The sequence below is a fragment of the Pogoniulus pusillus genome, chromosome 19 (assembly GCF_015220805.1).
Source record: "Pogoniulus pusillus isolate bPogPus1 chromosome 19, bPogPus1.pri, whole genome shotgun sequence".
In the NCBI taxonomy this organism is placed as follows: Eukaryota; Metazoa; Chordata; class Aves; order Piciformes; family Lybiidae; genus Pogoniulus; species Pogoniulus pusillus.
In genome coordinates this window covers 4,363,641-4,383,986 of record NC_087282.1, presented here as the reverse complement: position 1 = coordinate 4,383,986, position 20,346 = coordinate 4,363,641, and the positions used below count along the sequence as shown (strand labels likewise).

The window sequence follows — 20,346 nt, the reverse complement described above, 5'->3', positions numbered from 1 at the left end:
CCTTCAATGAGTGTTTCTGAGATGTCTTCGGTGGCCTCTGTTCCCTGTTTAAACCCCTTCCCAGGCCCTGCTTTCCATGTGTGTGACACCAAGCTGGGAGGCTTGGCTGATACAGCTGAAGGCTGTGTGGCCATCAAGAGAGACCTGGACAGACAGAGCTGGGCACAGATGAGGTTCAACAAGGACAAGTGCAGAGTCCTGCACCTGGGAAGGACTCATGAACTGCACCAGTACAGGTTGGGAGGTGATCTGCTGGAGAGCAGCCCTGTGAAGAGGGACCTGGGAGTGCTGGTGGAGAACATCCATGGCACAGCAATGTGCCCTGGTGGCCAAGAAGGCCAATGGGATCCTGGGGGGCATTAGGAAGAGTGTGTCCAGCAGATCAAGGGAGGTTCTCCTCCCCCTCTACTCTGCCCTGTTGAGACCTCATCTTGAGCACTGCCTTCAGTTTTGGGCTCCTCAGTTGAAGAGGGACAGGGATCTGCTGGAGAGGGTCCAGCGGAGGGCTATGAGGATGATGAGGGCACTGGAGCACTGCCTGGTGAGGAGAGGCTGAGGGACCTGGGGCTGCTTAGTCTGCAGAAGAGAAGACTGAGAAGGGATTGAATCAATGTCTTTAAATACCTGAGGGCTGGGGGTCAGGAGGAAAGGATTCAAGGTTGTGGTCTCATAGGGACTACAAGAACTGAATCCACATCAGCAGTGAGGGCAATGCCTTCTTCTTCCAGGACCAAGGGAAGTGATATGTGTTCAGCTTGGCTGGGAGCAGGGTATGAGCTGAGCATCCGTGGCTCAGGCTGGCACAGGGGGCAGTGAGCTGGCTGGACCCTGCCCCTGCCAGCAGCTTTGTGTCGGCAGAAACCAGCATGAGGCACCCACGAGATCAGGCAAAACTCCTGCCCCGTGGTCTGCAGTGGTCCTCAGCTTGAGCTTCTCGTGGCTTGGGGTGTGTGGGGGAATGGTTTCCTTTTCCTGGAGGTATCTTGGCATCTCGAGCTCCTCCTGGATCCAAAATGAGGGGGAAAGAGCTGCAGAATGTTGCAGTTCAAACAGATGAAGGGACAGAGCCCTGCAATGTTGTGTTTCCACAGCAAGCTGTAAGGCAGGGGGAGCATGAAAAAGGCAGCAGCAGTGGTTAAGATGTTGTGAGCATGTAGAAATGTTCTAGAGACCTGGTTGAGAAATCCAGCACAGCTCATTCTTTCCAGTGGGAAGCCTTCACATTGCCCTGGATCTGTATTTTCAGAGAGGAGAAAGAAAGCAAAAAAAAAGGAGATTTTTATCACAAATTTCCAGCCAGCTCTTCTGCTAATTCATGTGGAAATTACCTTCTCTGCAACCCACTTCAGCCTTTCTTTGTGTTGGTTTGGGTTTTTTGGGGGGTTTGGGTTTTTGAAGTGGTGTTCTTGTTCTCCCTGGAGAAGACAGGCAGAGCTTCAGCTGCTTCCAGAGCTCCACAGTTTCCTGGTCCCTGGCTGGCACAGAATGGTTTGGGTTGGAAAGGATCTCCAAAGGCCACCCAGTCCAACCCTCCCCTCAGCAGGGACATCCTCCACTAGAGCAGGTTGCTCAGAGCCTTGTCCAGCCTCATCTTGAATAGCTCCAGGGATGAGGCCTCAACTGCCTCTCTGGGCAACCTGTTGCAGTGTTCCAGCACCCTCGTGGTGCAGAACTTGCTCCTGAAATCCAATCTAAATCTGTTCTACTCTCATTTCAAACCATTCCCTCTCATCCTGTCCCTGCAGGCCTTTGCAAACAGTCCCTCTGCAGCCTTCTTGTAGCCCCCTTCAGGTACTGGCAGGCTGCTATTAGGTCTGCCTGCAGCCTTCTCTTCTCCAGGCTGAACAACCCCAGCTCCCTCAGCCTGTCCTCCAGCCCTCTGATCATTTTCATGGCCCTGCTATGGATCTGCTCCATCAGGTCCATGTCCTTCCTGTGTTGAAGGCTCCAGAGCTGGACACAGTACTCCTGGTGAGGAGTCACCAGAGCAAAGTGGCAGGATCACCTCTGTTGATCTGCTGCCCATCCCTCCCTGAGCTGCCCAGGAAAGTGCAAGGAGTGCTCCTCCTAGAATAGGATCATAGAATCAGGCAGGGTTGGAAGGCACCACAAGGATCAGCCAGTTCCAACCCCCTGCTATGACCAGGGACACCCTACCCTAGAGCAGGCTGCCCAGAGCCCCATCCAGCCTGGCCTTAAACACCTCCAGGGACGGAGCAAGCTCATGCTCTGGCTGTAGCTGAAGCACAGGGCAGCCTGCATGTCCCCACCTCTGTGATAAGGCAATGCAGGGTAAGGTGCTTCAGGCTGCTGCAGGACACGAAGCAGTCGCAGCAATGAACTCTCTTTTCTGCCCAGCAGCTCCTGCCCCAGGGTTAGGCTAAGTCCACTTCCATGCACAGACAGTGCCAGAACAGATGCTGAATCCCAGGATCCCAGCACAGTGGGAGTTAAAAGGAACCTCTGGAGACCATCCAGTCCAACCTCCCTGCTGAAGCAGGGACACCCACAGCACCTTGCCCAGGGTCACAATGTCCAGGTGAGTTTGGAATCTCTCCAGAGGAGGGAGAGTCCACAACCTCTCTGGACAGCCTGGCCCAGGGCTCCAGCACCCTCACAGCAAAGAAGTCTCTCCTCCTGTTTGGATGGAACCCAGTTTGTGCCCATTCTTGGCCCCTTGCCCTGTCCCTGGGCACCACTGGAGTCTGGCTTCACCTTCTTGCCCCCAACCTTCGATATGGAAGAGCACTGAGAGGATCCTGTCTCAGTCTGCTCTTGTCCAGGCTAAACAACCCCAAACCTCTCAGCCTCTCCTGGTCAGAGAGAGGCTCCAGAAATGCCAAAGGTTCCATTTCTTTTCTTTTCTGCTGGTATGGTCACAACCTGCACCCCCGAGGGCGGCTGATCCCGCAGACCACTGGCCTCTTACCGCAGCCCTGTGGCTTTTATGTGCTCCTAGCTAGTGTGGCATCTGCTCTGCAGCTTTGGGCTGGGACAGGAGGCTGAGTGGCAGTGCCTCATCCCCATGTGTCACCTCCAGGCCATCAGCCCCTGTGTCCCTCCCATCTGCAGGGCTGTGCCACTGCTGCTTTCCATTATCACCCACTGCCACGGCGCCTTCTGCGTGACTCCACACAACTCCCCCAGCAGCCGTTTCCAGCCCTGCTGGGGAGCTCAGCCCTGGTATTCATGACACTTTCTTCCTCTCTGGCCAGCCTGAGGCCTGGCATCAGCTCTGCAGCACGCAGGCCTTCCCCCAGAGGAGGCTCTGGCAGTGGGTGTGGAACGCAGCTCCCCAGCACAGAACCACAGGAGGGGCTGGGTGGGAAGGGGCCTCAGAAGCTGCTGCAGTCAGCAGGGACATCTCCAACTGGAGCAGGTTGTTCAGGCTCAGCCTGGCCTGGCATGGCTGTGGGGATGGCACATTGGCCACCTCTAGGGCTGGTCAGGTAGAGAAAGGGGAGGCTGAGGGCAGACCTCACTGCTGTCTGCAGCTGCCTGAAGGGACCTTGTGGTGAGGCTGCTGCTGGGCTCTGCTCACAGGGAACTGGAGACAGAGCAAGGGGGAATGGCCTCAAGCTGAGGCTGGGGAGGTTTAGGTTGGGCACTAGGAAAAGTGGTCAGGGACTGGAATGAGCTGCCCAGGGAGGTGGTGGAGTCACCCAGGCTGGCTGTGTGTAAGGGTGGTTTGGATGTGGTACTTGGGGCTGTGGTTTCAGGTGACCCTTGCAGAGCAGGGTTCTAGGTTGGCCTGGGTGATGCTGAGAGGCTTTGCCAGCCTGCCTGTTGCTGTGACTCTGTGAATCAAGGGCAGTGGTTCATGTCTCCCTTGCCTTGCAGTGCCTTGAACTGGCTTCTGCAGCATCGCCTTCCCAAGCTGTCCCTGCTAAGTGCAAATGCCAACAGATGTTCTGCAGCTGGATGCCCTTGCCCTAGCTGTCACCAGGGCCTTGGGGACAGGGAGTGCTGCAGAGCCAGCCCTGGTGTGTGCTGCCTATGAGGGGCCATTGGCACGGCCATGGGCAGCCCTGGTCTCGGCAGCTCTTGAGGCATCACCAGAGGCTCTGTCTCCTTACAGCTTGGGCCCACAAGCAGGTGCAGACCCAAGGTCCCTGGGCCCAGCTTTGGGGCACTGGAAGGCCCCGGGGCTAGGTGAAGCTGGGAGGCAGCACCATGAGTAAGCAGCTCCGCAGCAGATCAGCTGGCAGGAACAAGTCCCTGTCACCCTCAGCCTGCTTCTCAATATCCACCCTGTGGTGAGGTCACTGCCTCCACCACTACCTCAGAAAGGGGAAGGAGGGTGGCTTTGCTGAAGAAAAGCAGCTCTCTGCAGCAGGACAGTCACCGAGCACCCAGGGTGTCCCTCACCAGTGTCCCCAGTCTATGGAGAGGATGAGGTGTTCCCAGGCACCCACCTGGGCATCTGCCAGTGCAGCTCTCATCCACAGCCCATGGGACATGGCTGGAGCTGGCCAGAGAGCACTGCTGGCTCCTTACCAAGGCATCAGTGACACATGACAGGATGCTGCCACCACCACCTGCGTCACCACAGCCTCATGCTGCCACAGCCTCCCAGCAGAAGGATGTGGCTGCACACGTGGTCAGCTGGTAGGTGAGCGTGGGGTAGGAGAGCACTGAGGGCAGGAGAGGCTTGAAGGGGCACAAGGCACTTTGATTGCAGGGGAACCTCTGGAAGGCCCTCACAAAAAGCTGCTTCTCCTGCAGCTGGAAGCCACAAGCCCTTGCAAGCTGGGAAGGTCCCCAAGGAGTGGTCCCCAGGTCACAAATGTAGGTGCTTGTTTTGGCCCCTGCCCAAGACCCACTAGAGAGAGACAAGAACCTTTGGCCATCCAGGACAACGATTTGAGGTTGCTCCACTAATTCCCTTCATCCCAGCAGCAAGCTGCTCTGCACTCAGGTCAGCCCCAACCCAGCAGCAGGCCTCCTTGTTGCCCTCCTGAGAGCTCCTCCTTGAGCTTTTCCCTGCTGGCTGTGTCCCAAGGGCAGCCAACACCAGGCAGGTAGATGGGGCTTGACTTTTCCCTGCTCCTGGTCTTTCTCTCTGCTCAGCAGCTGTAGATGAAGCCAGAGCAGTGCAGCTGTGCTTTCTCCCCATGGTGACTCTCTGGGGACAGGCAGGGGCTGGGAAGGCTTTCTCCCGGGCTGGGAATCCCCTCCTGTCCTCCTCCTTCCCCAGGAGAGAGCTGACACGGCCGGGGAAGGGCTGTTTTTAGGTCCTACCCCGCGGGTATTTCAAGGATTGAGTTAAAAAGAGGAAGCAGTCTCCAGGGCAGGATTGCTTCTGCTTCAATAGGAAGCCTCTTTGCTTTATCCTACTGCTTGGTCATTGCAAAGCTCTTCTAGGAAGAGGGATGGGCAAAACCCACCTTTGGTAGGCAGCAGCAGGGGAGTAGTGTCATCACTGGATGCTGTCCCCTGTGGCACTGACTTCTTGTGGCCTTGCCCAGCTCCTGTGGGGACCTTGCATCCCAAGGGAAGGGAGTGGGGTGATGCTAAGCCACTCTGTCCCAGCACAGGTGACACCACAAGATGCCTCCACCTACCAGACTGTCCTCTGCTTTCCTGCTCTCCAGCAGCTTCTCCTGGCTTCTGCAACCCGGACAACCCAGGTACTGTCACCTTCCCAGCTGCCTTCCAACCCCAGCATGGTTATGGCAGCCCAGCCCAGATCCTTCAGGTCCCAGCATCAGACACTGCCCACACTTGGAGGAGTTTGCCTGAAGGCAGCACGGTTAATGGGGGCAGGGAGGGGAACTGTCTTGCTGCTAGGTGAGACCAGCATCAAGACGGCAGGCAGGAACAGACTGGCAGAAGGTTCTTCAGGAACCCGAAGGGGAGGTGATGGCTTTTAACCGCAAAGCCACTGGCCAGGAGGTGGCAACATCCTCTCTCCTTTCTGGGAGAGCACGAAAGCGCTCAGCCGCCTGTGCAGGGTCCGTTCTGGGGCGGAAGCTCTGACCCCGCTTTGGAATGAATGGCTCAGGCAGAGGCAGCACAATGCTGCTTGTCCTGCCCGGCTGCTCGGACATCCCTGCTGGCCATCTCCTGAGCAAGCCGCAGCGGTGCAGAGTCCTGCCCTGGGATGCACAGCCCCTGACACCAGCAAGTGCTTTGCCCAGGTAACAACCCCAGCCCTTCCTCCCCCTCCACCTGCAGAGAGATGGACTTGCACTGTGCCCACTTCTGTGCCTCACTCGTCTGAAACCCTCTGCCACAAGGGCTGCTTCTGCTGGAGGGGCCACTTAGAGCCATGGGCTAGTTGATTGGATAGGGCTGGCTGATAGCTTGGACTGGATGAGCTTGGAGGCTGATTCTATGATTCTATTCTATTCTCCTTGGGCTGTGTGGGGCTGCTGCAGGTGACTGCTGAGGTGGCAGTGGAAGTGTCCCCAGAGGCATCAGTGTCTCTGCAGACCCTGAGTTCTCACCCAGACCTCATCCCCCAGCAGAGAGGGAACACTTGGGAGCGACAACCAGCACAGCCCCTCTGCTTCAGGCAGGGTGGAGGCAGGACACCTTTCACAGAGGAGGCCAGGGCAGAGTGACTGCAGCTGGGAGGGACCAGAAGGCACTGGAGCTGGTCAGAAAATTCCTAATCCCTCCAGAGTCTGCTCAGATTCCCCTACAATGTCCCACTCGAGGCCCATGGCTAAAAAGGGAACTTGCAGACAATTTGATTGCACAACACCAAAATCCTTGGGGTTAGAGTGAAAGGAGCAGTTGAGATAGCACAGGAGAGAAGTGTAAACAGTCTGTCTGATTTCAGGGCAAGGTCAGAGAAGTACCTGCAAAAGCCAGGACTGGGAAGGGAGATGCTGAAGAAATACCAGGGACTTCCAGAGTGCAGCAGGAACCAGCAGGGCTGAGCTGAGTCAGGAAAGGCTGAAGCTGTAATATGTCGCTGTGATGAGATCCATCATCATGAGCATGGGGGATAATTTCATGGCAAAGGACCCCAGGCCCTTAAGGAAGCTCACAATACCAAGCTGTTGGCTGTATGGCACAGTCCTAGGCACTTCAGGGTGCTGTTACCCTGTCCCACACAGCACCAGCATCCAGCCCCCACAGTGGGTGCTGCTTCATGGGGCTTTTCTGCCTCAATCCTTGGGCTCTTGCACTGTGTATGCACAAAATCCACCGTGCCAGGGGCTTAGCAGGGACTGTCTCTCATTGCAGAGCCCTTGGTAGAAGTGGACTGGGTTCATCTCTGCCATGTGCCACCTGGAACTGGAGTTTGATCTGACATGGGACAGCAGTTCAAGCCTCAGGTATGGTGGGAGCACAACAAACAGCATCTTCCTAAAAGAACAGGGATGTTCAGGGAGCTGTGGGGCTGATGAGGGAGAAACAGAGTTGGGCTAAAGACTCATAGAAAACTAGGGCTGGCTCCTGCCCTACAGAGTTGATGGGTTCTGGCCCTTGGAAGGTGCACTGAGGCTGTTTCAGAGCTCAGGATCAGTGCAGGCAGACCACACTGGATGTGTGAGCCCCTTCCACACCAGTTCTGCCTGGCTCTTTCCCTATGACATGATGCAGCTCCACTCCCTCACACACACTTGTGTCATAAAGCAGTTTGCCCCTGGTAGAGCCATAGAATGGTTTAGGACCTCAAAGCTCAGCCAGTTCCAACCCCCAGCCACAGGCAGGGACACCCCCACTAGAGCAGGTTGCTCAAGGTCTCATCCAACCTGACCTTGAATACCTCCAGGGAGGTTGTGGAGCACAGAAGCACAGAATGTGAGTCTGACTGAGTCTGTGATATTTCCTACTCATGCTGAAAAATCATTCCACAGCTGACAAGAGCTTGGAGCTCTTTAGTGTCAGTCCAGAAGCATCAGGGAGAGGAAAGTTAATGGGACCAGAACCAGCCAGTCCCAGGGACACTGAACACAACTCCTCTTTCTTTTCTCTTTGTCCTTTAATTAAGCCCCTTGTAACTCTGCTTGGGCTCTGGGAGTGACCTAGCAGGGCCCTTCCTCATGGGCCACTGCTCTGGCACAATGCACCTTGGCCTTTTCAACCCAAGGGAATAGGTTTGCAAGGTCAACAATGCAAGCTGCATGTCCCAGTTTCAGTGCACATGACAGCAAGTCAAAGGAAGGTCATGGGGGGGATGGAGTGGGACACAAACCAACCACTCTGTTATATTCTGTAAAGGGAAAGCACCTTCCAGTGAGAAAGGAAGTTGTACAGAGAGGGAGAAAGTGAAAAGCCCAAAGCAGTGATCCTCAACCTGTGACTATTTCCAAAAGAAACTGATGTCAGATGGACTTGTCTCTAATGTCACCTCCCACTGGTGGAAAGCACCAACCTACCTGGTTCCTAAAGGTCTCCACAGCAGCAAGAGCCTCTCAGTTTGGTTCTCTGCTTATGGAAGGGAAAGACTGAGAAAAAACCACCTTGTGACGAGCATGTGCAAGCCATAGAAATGCCCCACTCAACTGCCTCCCACCCAGCCAGCTGCTTTCCCCAGCTGCATCCTTTCTGCCAGCTCTAACCTGGTTCCTGCAATGAGATGGGCACTTCTGCAGCTCATACCCATGCCCACTGCTGCCTGACAGGCATGCACACATCAGTTTGCCCATAGCATGAGGCCCTGCAGAAGAGGAGGCTCAGGGCAGAGCTCATTGCTGTCTACAACTCCCTGCAGGGAGGCTGTAGCCAGGTGGGGTTGGGCTCTTCTGCCAGGCAAGCAGCAACAGAACAAGGGGACACAGTCTCAAGCTGTGCCAGGGGAGGTCTAGGCTGGATGTTAGGAGGAAGTTGTTGTCAGAGAGAGTGATTGGCATTGGAATGGGCTGCCCAGGGAGGTGGTGGAGTTGCCATGCCAGGAGGTGTTGAAGCCAAGCCTGGCTGGGGCACTTAGTGCCATGGTCTGGTTGGTTGGCCAGGGCTGGGTGCTAGGTTGGACTGGCTGAGCTTGGAGGTCTCTTCCAACCTGACTCTGAATCTGTGATTCTAAACTCCCCCTCAGGCTGCCTGTGAGACAGCTGCTGGACTTTAAGCTGATCTCCATGGCCGGCAGAGGGATGTTGCTGTGGGAGCTGGATGTGCTGTTTTCAGGAGCCTGGGATGGGCAGCACACATCAAAGCACTAGGACTGATCTGGAAACCCCAGTGACAGCCACAGCAAAGGCCTTTATCTGCCTGTCCCTCCTGTCCCTGTGCACTTTGGGGTGCCGAAGGCAGCAGAAAGCCCAAAGCCAGCTATGGACTGAGACCTGCAGCGCTAGCAAGGTAAAGTCAGCCCCATGCTGGGGCACACAAGTGGGAAGGGGTTTGCTGACTCCCCCCACTCCCCATCTTCCCCTTCTCAGGAAGCTCCTTGTGTTTCTGGACAGGGTCTTGGTGAAAAGCAGGTTGCTCATTTTGAGGTGAAGTTTGCCAGCTTTGTTGCACCTCTCCATGGAGAAGTGGGAATAGGGAGTCAGGGGCTTCTTGGGAAAGCTAAGGTGTTTCTGGGGAGACAGCAGAGTGGCAGACACTGAGTGTGGGGCCAGTGCCACCATGGAAGGCACAGACAAACCCCACTGACTCCCAGGTCTTCCTGGTAACTGGGGGAGAGCTGCCTCCATCCAGACCCATTAGTGATCCACTTCCCTGATACAGGAACACTCTGGTTCTGCAGGCAGGCAGGGAAACCCCTGGTACCAAGGGCTCCCTTCCCCAGGAACTACACTGTCTCCAGACCCTGCCCTGCCCACCTGTTTTCTAGTGGGCACAGTCAGCTTTGGGGCTGTCTCTCCAGTCTGTGTGGGTAGGACTGTGGAGAGGGAGCCCAGCACCTGTGGAGAGGGAGCTCAGCACCTTCCTGTAGCAGGGAGTGGTTGCTTCAACCCCATGCCTTTGAAATGTGCTTGTGGGCTGCACGCCAAGACCTCTTCCACCCCTCTCTTTCTGCCCCCACCCCTGCAGTTAGCAAGCCCACAGGCAGCTGCCAGTGCCCTGACTGCACACAGGTCCTGAAGACCTCCAGGATCCTTCCTGACCTTACAGATGGTTTGTCTGTAAGAAAAGGGGCTGAGGTTGGGGTGAGGCTGCGAAGTCAGTGTCTTGGGGCAGGATTTCCTCACATTCAATCAGCTCCAGGCCCAGCACAGCTTTCAGCTGGGTCCTCCCCAGGGTAAGTCCCACATCCACACCCATGACTGACACATCTGCAGCTGGAGCCTGGGTTGTTGCAGAATCCTGGCTGTGCTCAGGGGTTTCTGAAGGCAGAGGAAGCAGGCACAGACTTGCACTCTTCCTGGGTCAAGGAAAGTGTCTGTTCTAATGCCTTTTGCAAAGAAAAGAAGGGGGGAAAGCCAGCAACTGCCCTCAGCCCGTGCCGGCTGCTCCTGCCCGTCACTGATCTCCTCCCTCTCCTGTCCTGGCAGACCGTTTCAGGGACCAGCTCTGCCAGGCTAAGCAAAGATGTGAATCTGCTTTGTGATCCAGTAGCCGAAGGTGGAGAAGGGGATGCAGCACTGGGGCACCTCTGCGGCTCGCAGGACACGAAGGGGCACCCGAGCACGGTGACCGGCCAGCCCCCACCGCCTTTCAGTCACTTCCCAGGCGCTGGTCTGGGGATGGTCGCAGCTAATAACAGCCTTGTCCCCTTCCATCCCCCCGCTTTCCACGGCCCTAACCCGCTGTGAATGGCACCGAAACCGCCTTTGTTCCTCTCCCCGGGGGGGCAGGACCGAGCTGCCTGCGGCTATAAAAGGGGGCGGCAGAGCCGAGCGGCTCCGGCCCCGGTTCCTGCCCCAGCTGCGGGGTCCCAGCCCCAGCCATGGGTTACCCCAGTGCTGCTGCCACCCTGCTCTGCCAGCTTGGGCTCTCCGCAGCCATCCAGTGGCTGTGAGTAGTGGCCCTGGTGGAACGTCCCCCATCTCCGCAGTACCCCGTTCGGAGCTCCCCTTCCCCCCAGAGGGATGCCTGGGGTCCCCCCTTCACTGACACATCCTCTCCCCACAGGGGGCTGATGGAGAGCGGGGTGGCCTGGAACGAAAGCCAGCACTGCCGGCTGCTCGCCGGGATGGTGCCCGACCAGCTCCAGCTGTGCCGGAGGAACATAGAGGTCATGCACAGCATCGTCCTGGCTGCCCACCGCACCAAGAGCATCTGCCAGAAGACCTTTGCAGACATGAGGTGGAACTGCTCCTCCATCCAGCACGCCCCTAGCTTCGGGCCCGACCTCCTGCAAGGTAAAGGATGCTCCATTCACTGCGCTTGTGCTCCTCTTTTGGCCTCTCAGCTTTTGCTCTGACCTAAAACACAACAGATGCTCCTCCTTCTGCTGTGCCCATGCCCCTTCTTCTGCTGGTCTAGGTGATCCTGCTCTGGCAGGGGGGTTGGACTGAATGAGCTTTCGAGGTCCCTTCCAGCCCCTGACGTTCTGTGATTCTGTGTCTATGCTCCTCCTTCTGCCCCATGCAGCTTTCCGGGTAGGCAGCACTTTAATAGCCTGCTAGCCAGAGGGGCTGGTGGTGTCAGTTTTGCCTTAGATAGACGTTTTGGTGTTCATCCTGTGCATCTTAGACCTGCAGGAGATTACAGAGATGAACTTCCATTTCCAAAAAAAATGCCCAGCTGCTAGAAGCTCCCAAAAAACGAGGGGAGAGAGGCTGGGACACAGCATAATGTCACGGGTGGCACAGGGCTAAAACTGCAGTGCAAGAGAAACCTCGGGTCTTGGGTTTATCCTGTTGGAATAACAGCAAAACTCCTCACTTGCATTGTGAGATCGTTGAGAGGACTACTTGGCCGGGCAGAGAGGAAGGACATCTCCCCCTCTTCTTCCCAGGAACCCGGGAATCTGCCTTTGTCTATGCCCTGGCGGCCGCCGCGGTCACCCACACCATCGCCCAAGCCTGCGCCTCGGGAGAGCTCCCGCTCTGCTCCTGCAGCTCCATCCCCTCGGAGGTCCCCAGCCCCGACTTCAGATGGGGTGGCTGCGGGGACAACCTGGCCTATGGCCTCCAGCTCGGTGCAGCTTTTGCTGACAGTCCCTTAAAATCCAGCAAGCTGGGGACAGGAGCGCTGAAGGCCGTGAATCTGCATAACAATGCGGTGGGCAGGCAGGTGGGTACGGTGCCCACACAGCAGCCCTGGCGGGGTGGGCAGAGGTGTCTAATGGAATGGGGTAGACTCCAGCCAGGCTCTTGGGATGCTGTCAGAAGGCAACTAAGGGGTTAAAATACAGTTTAAAGTGTTTGAAGAGCCAACCCCCACTGCTGCCCACACCCTGGGCACTCTTTTTCCAGCAGCTAGCACCAAGATCTTGCCACTTCACACCGGTGCTTTCAGTACTTCTTTCCACCCCTCTCACGGGAAGCAGAAGCCCATTGGGCTCCCCAGCCATGCCCAAAAATGTGGGGTTTTGTGCTGCCATGCCATCTTGCACCCGTGTTGGGTGGGAAGCCACCAGCCCCACTGCAAGCTGAGGCAAGGAGCTCCCCGAGGGTTAGGTTATTGCCATGAGGGAATGAAGGAGGACTGAGTCCTCGATTGCCCCATTATATTAACTTAAAGGTGGCAATAAGCAGCTGAGCTCAATCATCTCCTGAAACTCCCTTGCAAATCAACCTGTGGGCTGGGCAGCAGGAGAAGGCAGGAGCAGATGTGTCTCTTTTCATGTCCTCTATAGGTGGTGAGTGACTCCCTGGATACCAAGTGTAAATGCCATGGTGTTTCAGGCTCCTGTTCGGTCAAGACCTGTTGGAAGGGACTGCCCAAGCTGGATGAAATTGCCTCTGACCTCAAATCTAAGTACCTGGCAGCCATCAAGGTGAGCCACAGGCTCGTAGGGCACAGGAAGCAGCTGATAGCCAAAGAAACGAGCATCAGGCCGGTGCAAGAGGCAGACCTGGTTTACCTCATCAACTCCCCTGACTACTGCACCCCGAATCTACACCTGGGGTCTCTGGGGACACAGGACAGGTAAGGAGCTGCTGCAAATAGACAGTGACTCTGCCTCTCGTTTCATGAGTGCTCTGGGAGGCTGGTGTGGGTGGGTGAAGCCCTGCTGGCACCGCAGGCTATTGTGAAATCGCTGCATCTTCGAGTCCCGAGGAGGGCAGCAATGCAGATGTTGTGCTGACAGAGCCACGCAGGTATAAAGGCAAGGGGGGGAACTCACTGAGCGTTCATCAGCTCCAGCCTTTGGCACAGTGAAGACTCAGGAGGAGGAGGACCACCTTTCCCTGTAACCTTTGGGTGCTACCTGCTGGTAACCAGCTCAGTTCAGCAGCCCTTGGAGGCTGCGGTGTTTCCCAGATGTCTCCTTCCTAAAGAGATTGCTGTCTGGGAGGAGTTTTTAGAGGGATGAGGAAACCTTTCTGGAAGGCTGAGCCAGGGCTGCCTCAGGGCTACGATTTGCACTCTCTGTTAGATTTAGTAGAAGTTCCTGGTCCCAGCATCTGCCTTTCCTGCTCCGTGGGACGTTCCTGACCCACCATAATAGGGAATGTGCCTAACCCCAGCCACAGCTGCTCAGACACTGACACAGCAATGCTGAGCTGTCAACAACCTGTTTGCAAGCAGCTCCATGCCCCTTGTTGCTTCCTGCTGCGAGGCCAGGGCAGGTAGCTGCGGTCAGCATCACCACCAAGGGCAGGCAGGGATATTCCTTCAGCTCCGCTTGTGCATCCTTCTCTTGGCAGGCAGTGCAACAAGACCTCCATGGGCAGCGACAGCTGCAACTTGCTGTGCTGTGGCCGTGGCTACAACACCTACAGCGAGGAGGTGGTGGAGAGGTGTCACTGCAAGTACCACTGGTGCTGCTACGTGGTGTGCAAGAGGTGCTGGCGGAAGGTGGAGAGATACGTCTGCAAATAACACCAGAAGCAGCAGGGCAGGCAGCAGGACTCTGCTGGTGGTATCCTTCAGGGCACGGCTGGAGACCAAACGCCAGCTGTGAGGGATGCTCTGAGCTACAGCAAGGAGGGCACTGTGCAGGAAGCCTGGGCTCTTGCATCACCATGGAAGACCCCAGACTGAGAGATGCTGGGAAGCTGGAGGCTGACCTCTGCTCCATCTCTCCAGAGCAAGACAAAGAGCTGCCCTCCTGCAGCTGATGGGGAGCATCCATCCCTCTGTCTCCAGCTGGGGACAAGCCATTTATCACTCTGCATGTGCTGGCCCTTTTCTCCTGGGCTGAATGGGGGGGACCTGGGCTGCCATTGTCTCCTTGCAGGAGGTTTCTGACAGTGGCCTGAAAGCCAGGAGTAATGGATGGGAAGTGGGGTGGAAGGATGCAGGAGAAGAAAGCTGCTCTGGGTGATGGGGTCATGGGCAGCTCCTCTATGGACAGGTTTCTGTTGTGGACTCACCCAACATTGCTGAAGGTTCCTCTCCAGGGGCAAGCACTGTTCCAGTGCCCTTTGCAGCATCTGAGATGAGACACAGGCAGAACTAGGTACTGCTCCAAGAGACACAACTCGTCTACCCTCCCCACAACCTGCATGGAGACTGCTGCTGCTCTCAGTGGTGACTGATGATGGCACACAGACTGAGGGGGCAGGAGCTGTCCCAGAGCTGCAGAAGCAGGGCAGTGTGGCACAAATGCACCTAGCAGCCTTGTGTTAATGAGGCAGCCATGGCAGAGCTGGAACTTCTGCCCTCTGAGCTCATGTTAGATGTGGAAGCCTACTCAATGTGTAGAAATACTCATGGCTTGTCCTCTCTACTCCTTTTAGGCCACTAAAATCTTCATCCCACTTCTTCCTCCCTTAATAGCAGGCAAGCTGGCACTCTGGCATGGAGAGAGGACACAACTCCAAGGCCCTTGGGAAGTAAGAATGAGCCTTTACTCCATACTTTCTGTAAGTGGGATTCTGGTGTGTAAATAAATGCATTATATCATATATCTCTGCAACATATTTCCTAGGACAACCTCCTCCCTCCATCTCCTGAGCTGCCAACAGGCAAAGTGAACATAAAGCCTCTGTGCCCATATGTGCAGTGGGGGAACAGTTCAGCTTTAACTCTTCCTGCTGCTCATGGGCCCAGGTTTGCCTTTCCTAAGAGCTGTCTGTCAGCCTCAGCTACCCTGCACAGATGGAAAATCTCTTGGAAGCTTTCTGTCCCCTGCCTCAGATCCCTGACCAGCCTTCCGAGATTCAGTCAAGGCAGTGCAGGGCTGTTCTGTGGTCCTTGTGGATGTGGGCTGGAATAGCCAGGCATAGAATCAGACAGAGTTGGAAGGGACCACAAGGATCATCTAGTTCCACCCCCCCTGCCATGGGCAGGGACACCTCACACTAGATGAGGCTGGCCAGAGCCTCATCCAGCCTGGCCTTAAACACCTCCAGGGATGAGGCTTCCACCACCTTCTTGGGCAACCTGTGTCAGGCTTCACCACTCTCATGGTGAAGAACTTCTTCCTAACATTCAGTCTGAATCTGCCCATTTCTAGCTTTGTTTCATCCCCTCTAGTCCTATCACTACCTAACACCCTAAAAAGTCCCTCCTCAGCTTTCTTGTGTGTGTAAACAGCAAGGGATGGGATTCTGATGCCCCCCCCAGCTCCCCTAGCATGGAATCCAGCCAAGTGCTTGCATGGGATATGTGATTCCTGGTCATGCAGCCTCACAGAGAAAGGATGAGCCTAAACTGAGAGGAGCTCAGGAGCTGACAGAGGAGCTGAGGACAACCCACAGCATGAGGAGGACAAGGTAAATGCGATGGCAACCCTTGGGCACTTCCCAACAGCTCACACCATGACCTAGAGACTCAAGGCAGGCCTGTGTTTGCTTTGGTTTATTTGTGGTTTGCATTGACTGGAGCTGGCCGTGCTCAGCCCCGAGCCCAGCTGCAGGCTTGCTCACTTCCAGAGCCAGTCAATCACTTTGAACAGCCTGCCTGGGGCAGGCAATCAATTAATGAGCTCCTCTCCTAAACCACCCCCTCCACTTAATGTGCTGCGGGTTGCTGGATTAATACGAGCTGAGAGTCAAAGGTGGCTTGAGACAAGCCTGGGAGCTGGAAACTGAAATGCTCAGGGGTGAAGCTCACCTGGTTAACCGAGCGAGGTAACCACCACTAGCACTCGTTATTGTGCCCTGGACTTGGTCTGGCTGCTGAAGGTCCAGCCTGGAAAGCCACAGCTGCAAGGCTCCTGTCACAGCTATTGCCCAAGGCCAAAAAGCCATCTGGAGTTTGCCTTTTAAAATGCAACTAGGGGTTAGAAGGCAGCCTTAAAGCCGTTGGGCAGCAAAACAGCTGCAGTTTCTGTGTCCAGGGGTGATGCAGGTACCTGATTAAGAGGCTTGCTTAACTACCTTGCCTCTGTGCATGGCCAGATCAGAGGGAGGTGAAACCAGGAGGGGCTGTGAGCTCCGAAGAGCATTGCAAAACGAGCTGGTGAGAAAAAAAAAACCTTACAAAACCACAGGGGAAGGATCTTGTGGAGTGAGAGATTCAGCCAGGAGGGTGGGAAATGTGATTTGCATTTGGTAACTACAAACACACGTAGCCTGGGGTAGGGGAGAGGAGAGGAGTCACAATGGCAAGGAATGCCCCCGGGAGATGTGGCGATTCCCTCCTAGAGAGGTCCCATTTGAATTTCTGCCTGGGAAAAGGCAGGGTCAAGTGCTGAATATGCAGAGTCCTCTCCTCCTCCTTTCATTCCCTGCATCCTGACTGCAAGCCCGAGAGGGAAGAGCTGGGAAAGGAGCGGAGGGGTCAATCAGCACCGAGCACCTTAGGTTCTGTGTCCTGCGGCAAATCGGAAAGCTCTGCAATTAGTGCAAGGGTGCAAAGGGTCAGGCTGGCAGGAAGGAGGGCGGTGGGGAGGTGACAGTCAAGTGACAATGCTCTGAGTGGGAGGTGGTGTAATCTGGGCCACCACCTGGGATTACCACGCTTGTGAGATCTGTTGGAGTGGAAGAATCTCTTAGGAACCAAGAGTAGGAGCCAGACAGTTAGGGTCAGAAGATAGATCCAGAGGGAATAAGCCCTGCACATGGCCCCAGGGTTTAAGGGGAAACCATCTGACTAACCCTGCTTGGGCAGAAAAGCCAGCACAAAGGTGTCAGTGGAAGATGGAGTCCCTTCCCCCAGCCTCCCCCACGAGGTAAACCCAAGGGAAGACCCAGAGAATCACAGCAACGCCCAGGCTGGCAAAGCCCCTCAGGATCACCAAGTCCAACCTAGAACCCTACTCTACAAGATTCACCTTAAACCATAGCCTTAAGCACCGCATCCAAACCACATTTAAACACACCCAGGGTGGGTGACTCCACCACCTCCCTGGGCAGCTCATTCTACTGCCTGACTACTCTCCCCAGGAAAAACCTGGTATCACCCTCCAGCACCAGTCAGTAGAGCCTTCTGCCAGAGAAACTGGTGTGAGAAGGCTTTTCTCTAGCTCTCTGCACCCCAAACATCTCCAGCTCTGGCAGACAGCCTCATTGCTCTCTACAACTACCTGGAAGGAGGTTGTAGCCAGGTGGGGTTTGTCTCTTCTGCCAGGCACTCAGTGACAGAACAAATGGACACAGCCTCAAGCTGTGCCAGGGCAGGTCTAGGCTGGATGTTAGAAAGAAGTTCTTGCCAGAGAGAGTAATTGGCATTGGAATGGGTTGTCCAGGGAGGTGGTGGAGTCCCCATCCCTGGAGGTGTCTAAAAGGAGGCTGGATGAGGCATTTAGTGCCACGGGTTAGTTAACCAGAAGGGTTAGGTGGTAGATTTGACTCGATGATCTTAGAGGCCTTTTCCAACCTGGTTAATTCTGTGAGTCTGTGAGAGCCCTTCAGGACTTGGTATCACCCTCCAGTGCCCTCCAGCACCAGGCAGTACAGCCTTCTGCCAGAGAAACTGGTGTGAGAAGGCTTTTCTCTAGCCCTCTGCACCCCAAACACCTCCAGCTGCAGCAGACCTCCAGCTTCAGGACCTGAATAAAGAGATCAGTGGTAGCAGTGTCCCTGAAACCGAGAGCACCTCTTGTAACCAGAGTGGCTTTGCCCTCGGCCACTTCCTCACGTGTCCCTTTCACCCCACTTGCACAATCAGAGCCCTCCAGACTGCGGTAGGCTGCTGTCAGTACCCTCTGCTTCACTGGGCTCACTGCTAATGTGACAGCTCTACCTCCGTGACTTCCCTGTCATTAGCCATTTTCCCCAATGTCTTGTGGCTTTTTGTTTATCTGTCTCTTTGGAAATGACTCCCTGGAGCTGAATTCTCCACGGCCATGGCAGAAGTGTCTCGCTTCCCAGTGCTGGAAGCTGACATGGGTGAGATGGGCTCTGGAAAAGGCTTGTGCAGGGAAGAAAATCACCCCTCGGCATCAGAGGTGGTGAGAAGCAGGTAAAGGGTTTGCTCTGAAAAGCCTGCTCTTGGTTCCTGCTTGGTTTTTATTTGGGCTGGGGAAAAGTCATCTTGGTCTGAATGTGATCATTCCCTGCTGGTTAGGCTTGTGCAGACAATGAGGGCTGGAGAGAGGCGAGTGATTGGCAGGGACTCTCTTGACTTTGCTGCTGAAGCACTGCTGGCTTGGGTGGGTTTTTGGGGCTGGCTGGTTTGTTTGTTTCTTCTTTATAACTTACTATTTCTGAGGCAGATGTGGACTGGTTGAAGGAAAAGAAGTCAGAGAGTTGTGGTCAGTGGGATGGAGTCTAGTTGGAGGCCTGTGGCTAGTGGAGTCCCTCAGGGGGTGGTTCTGGGGCCAGTTCTGTTTGATATATTCATCAGCAACCTGGCTGAGGGCACAGAGGGCACTGTCAGCAAGTCTGCTGATGACACCAAACTGAGTGGAGTGGAGTGGCTGACACACAGAGGGGCTGCGCTGCCATTCAGTGAGGCTTAGGCTGGAGAGCTGGGCAGGGAGAAACTGAGTGGAATTCAACAAGGGTGAGGGGAAAGTCTTGCACCTGGGAATGAACAACCCCAGGGAACAGGATAGGTTGGGGACTGACCTGTTGGAGAGCAGGGAAGGGGAAAAGGACCTAGGGGTCCTGGTGGATGGAAGGATGCGCATGAGCCAGCAATGTGCCCTTCTGCCAAAGAAGGCCAAGGGCATTCTGGGGTGTATTGAAAGGGCTGTGGTTAGTAGGTCAAGAGAGGTTCTTCTCCCACCCTGGTAAGGCTATATCTGGAATACTGTGTCCAGTTCTGGGCCACTCAGATCAAGAAGGACCTCAGGGAACTGCTTGAAAGAGGCCAGTGCAGAGCCACAAAGACGCTGAAGGCAGTGGAACACCTCCCTGTGAGCTGGGGCTTGGAGTTTGTAGGAGCCTGAGGACCTCATTCATGTTTATAAAGATGCAAAGGGTGAGTGCCAGGAGGCTGGAGCCAGGCTCTGCTGGGTGATGCCCAGTGACAGGACAAGGGGCCATGGTGGAAGCCAAGGCACAGGAATCTCCATGGAAACATAAGGAACAGCTTTTTCACTGTGAGGGTGACAGAGCCCTGGAGCAGGCTGCCCAGAGAGATTGTGAAGTCTCCTTCTCTGGAGACTTTCAAAACCCACCTGGATGTGTTCCTGTGTGGCTTGCCCTAGGATCCTGCTCTGGCAGGGGGGTTGGACTGGATGAGCCAGAAGGATAATCTAAGCCAAGGCAACAAGTTATTGGTAACCAAGCAACCATTTTGTAGCAAGAGCAGGACCACATTGGGATATTTCTTCCCTTCAACTCAGACTGGTCCCATTGGTCAGGACCTCCACCTGCTTTTTTGTGTGTGCTCTTCACAAAGAAAGCTGAGCCAGAAGAAGGAGATGGGGAAGCTCTGTAGGGCTTCAGCTGTTGATCAACATCTGCACTACTGTACATATTTGGAGGATGTCACTTTGACCTTTGGGGTGGTTGCAGCCTACACCACCACACCACAAGACACAAACATGAGTAAAAGCTTATATTTAAAGGAAAAAAAACCCACCCTTGTATCTCTGTTCTCCTTTATTTCTGGAGTGTTCAGCAATACTAGGATGCCCCAAGGATGACAAGCAGCGATGGGGAGTGTCCTCAAGGGGATCTTCAGCTGAGGAACAGGGACAAAGCAAGACATGTGAGTAAGAGCCATAAGACCAGAGGGGGAACTAGGCTGCAAATTAAGGGCATAGCTTGAAGGACAGCTGTGGTGAGGGCAGGGCAAGGTTCAGAGGGGAAGCAAACCTCCAACTCTTCTCCTAGGCTCAGTGGGCTGAGTTGGGAGCCCTGTGAGGAGCGACTAGAGGAGCTGGGGTTGTTTAGCCTGGGGAAAGAGGAGGCTCAGAGGGGACCTCATTGCTGTCTACAACTACCTGGAGGGAAGCTGTAGCCAGGTGGGGTTGGTCACTTCTCCCAGGCAACCAGTTACAGAACAAGAGGACACAGTCTCAAGTTGTGCCAGGGGGGTCTAGGCTGG

General features: G+C 55.3%; 1 protein-coding gene across 1 annotated transcript; it reads left to right on the top strand.

Annotated features, from left to right (window-relative positions):
- The first annotated feature begins 7,200 nt into the window (after nucleotides 1-7,200).
- LOC135183799 (protein Wnt-11b-like) lies at nucleotides 7,201-14,867 on the top strand. Its single transcript, XM_064159008.1, has 6 exons — nucleotides 7,201-7,289; nucleotides 10,398-10,860; nucleotides 10,978-11,207; nucleotides 11,807-12,084; nucleotides 12,650-12,942; nucleotides 13,665-14,867. Exons 2-6 carry the CDS (start codon nucleotides 10,793-10,795, stop codon nucleotides 13,837-13,839), a joined length of 1,044 nt encoding a protein of 347 aa, XP_064015078.1. The 5' UTR covers nucleotides 7,201-7,289; nucleotides 10,398-10,792; the 3' UTR covers nucleotides 13,840-14,867.
- The last annotated feature ends 5,479 nt before the right edge of the window (nucleotides 14,868-20,346 follow it).

What these genes read in the sequence shown, in the direction of transcription:
- LOC135183799 (XM_064159008.1), top strand. Translation starts at nt 10,793, where the DNA reads ATGGGTTACCCCAGTGCTGCTGCCACCCTGCTCTGCCAGCTTGGGCTC. An exon ending in TCCGCAGCCATCCAGTGGCT is followed by an intron (nt 10,861 to 10,977) that starts GTGAGTAGTGGC and finishes CTCTCCCCACAG; the next exon opens with GGGGCTGATGGAGAGCGGGG. An exon ending in CGGGCCCGACCTCCTGCAAG is followed by an intron (nt 11,208 to 11,806) that starts GTAAAGGATGCT and finishes TCTTCTTCCCAG; the next exon opens with GAACCCGGGAATCTGCCTTT.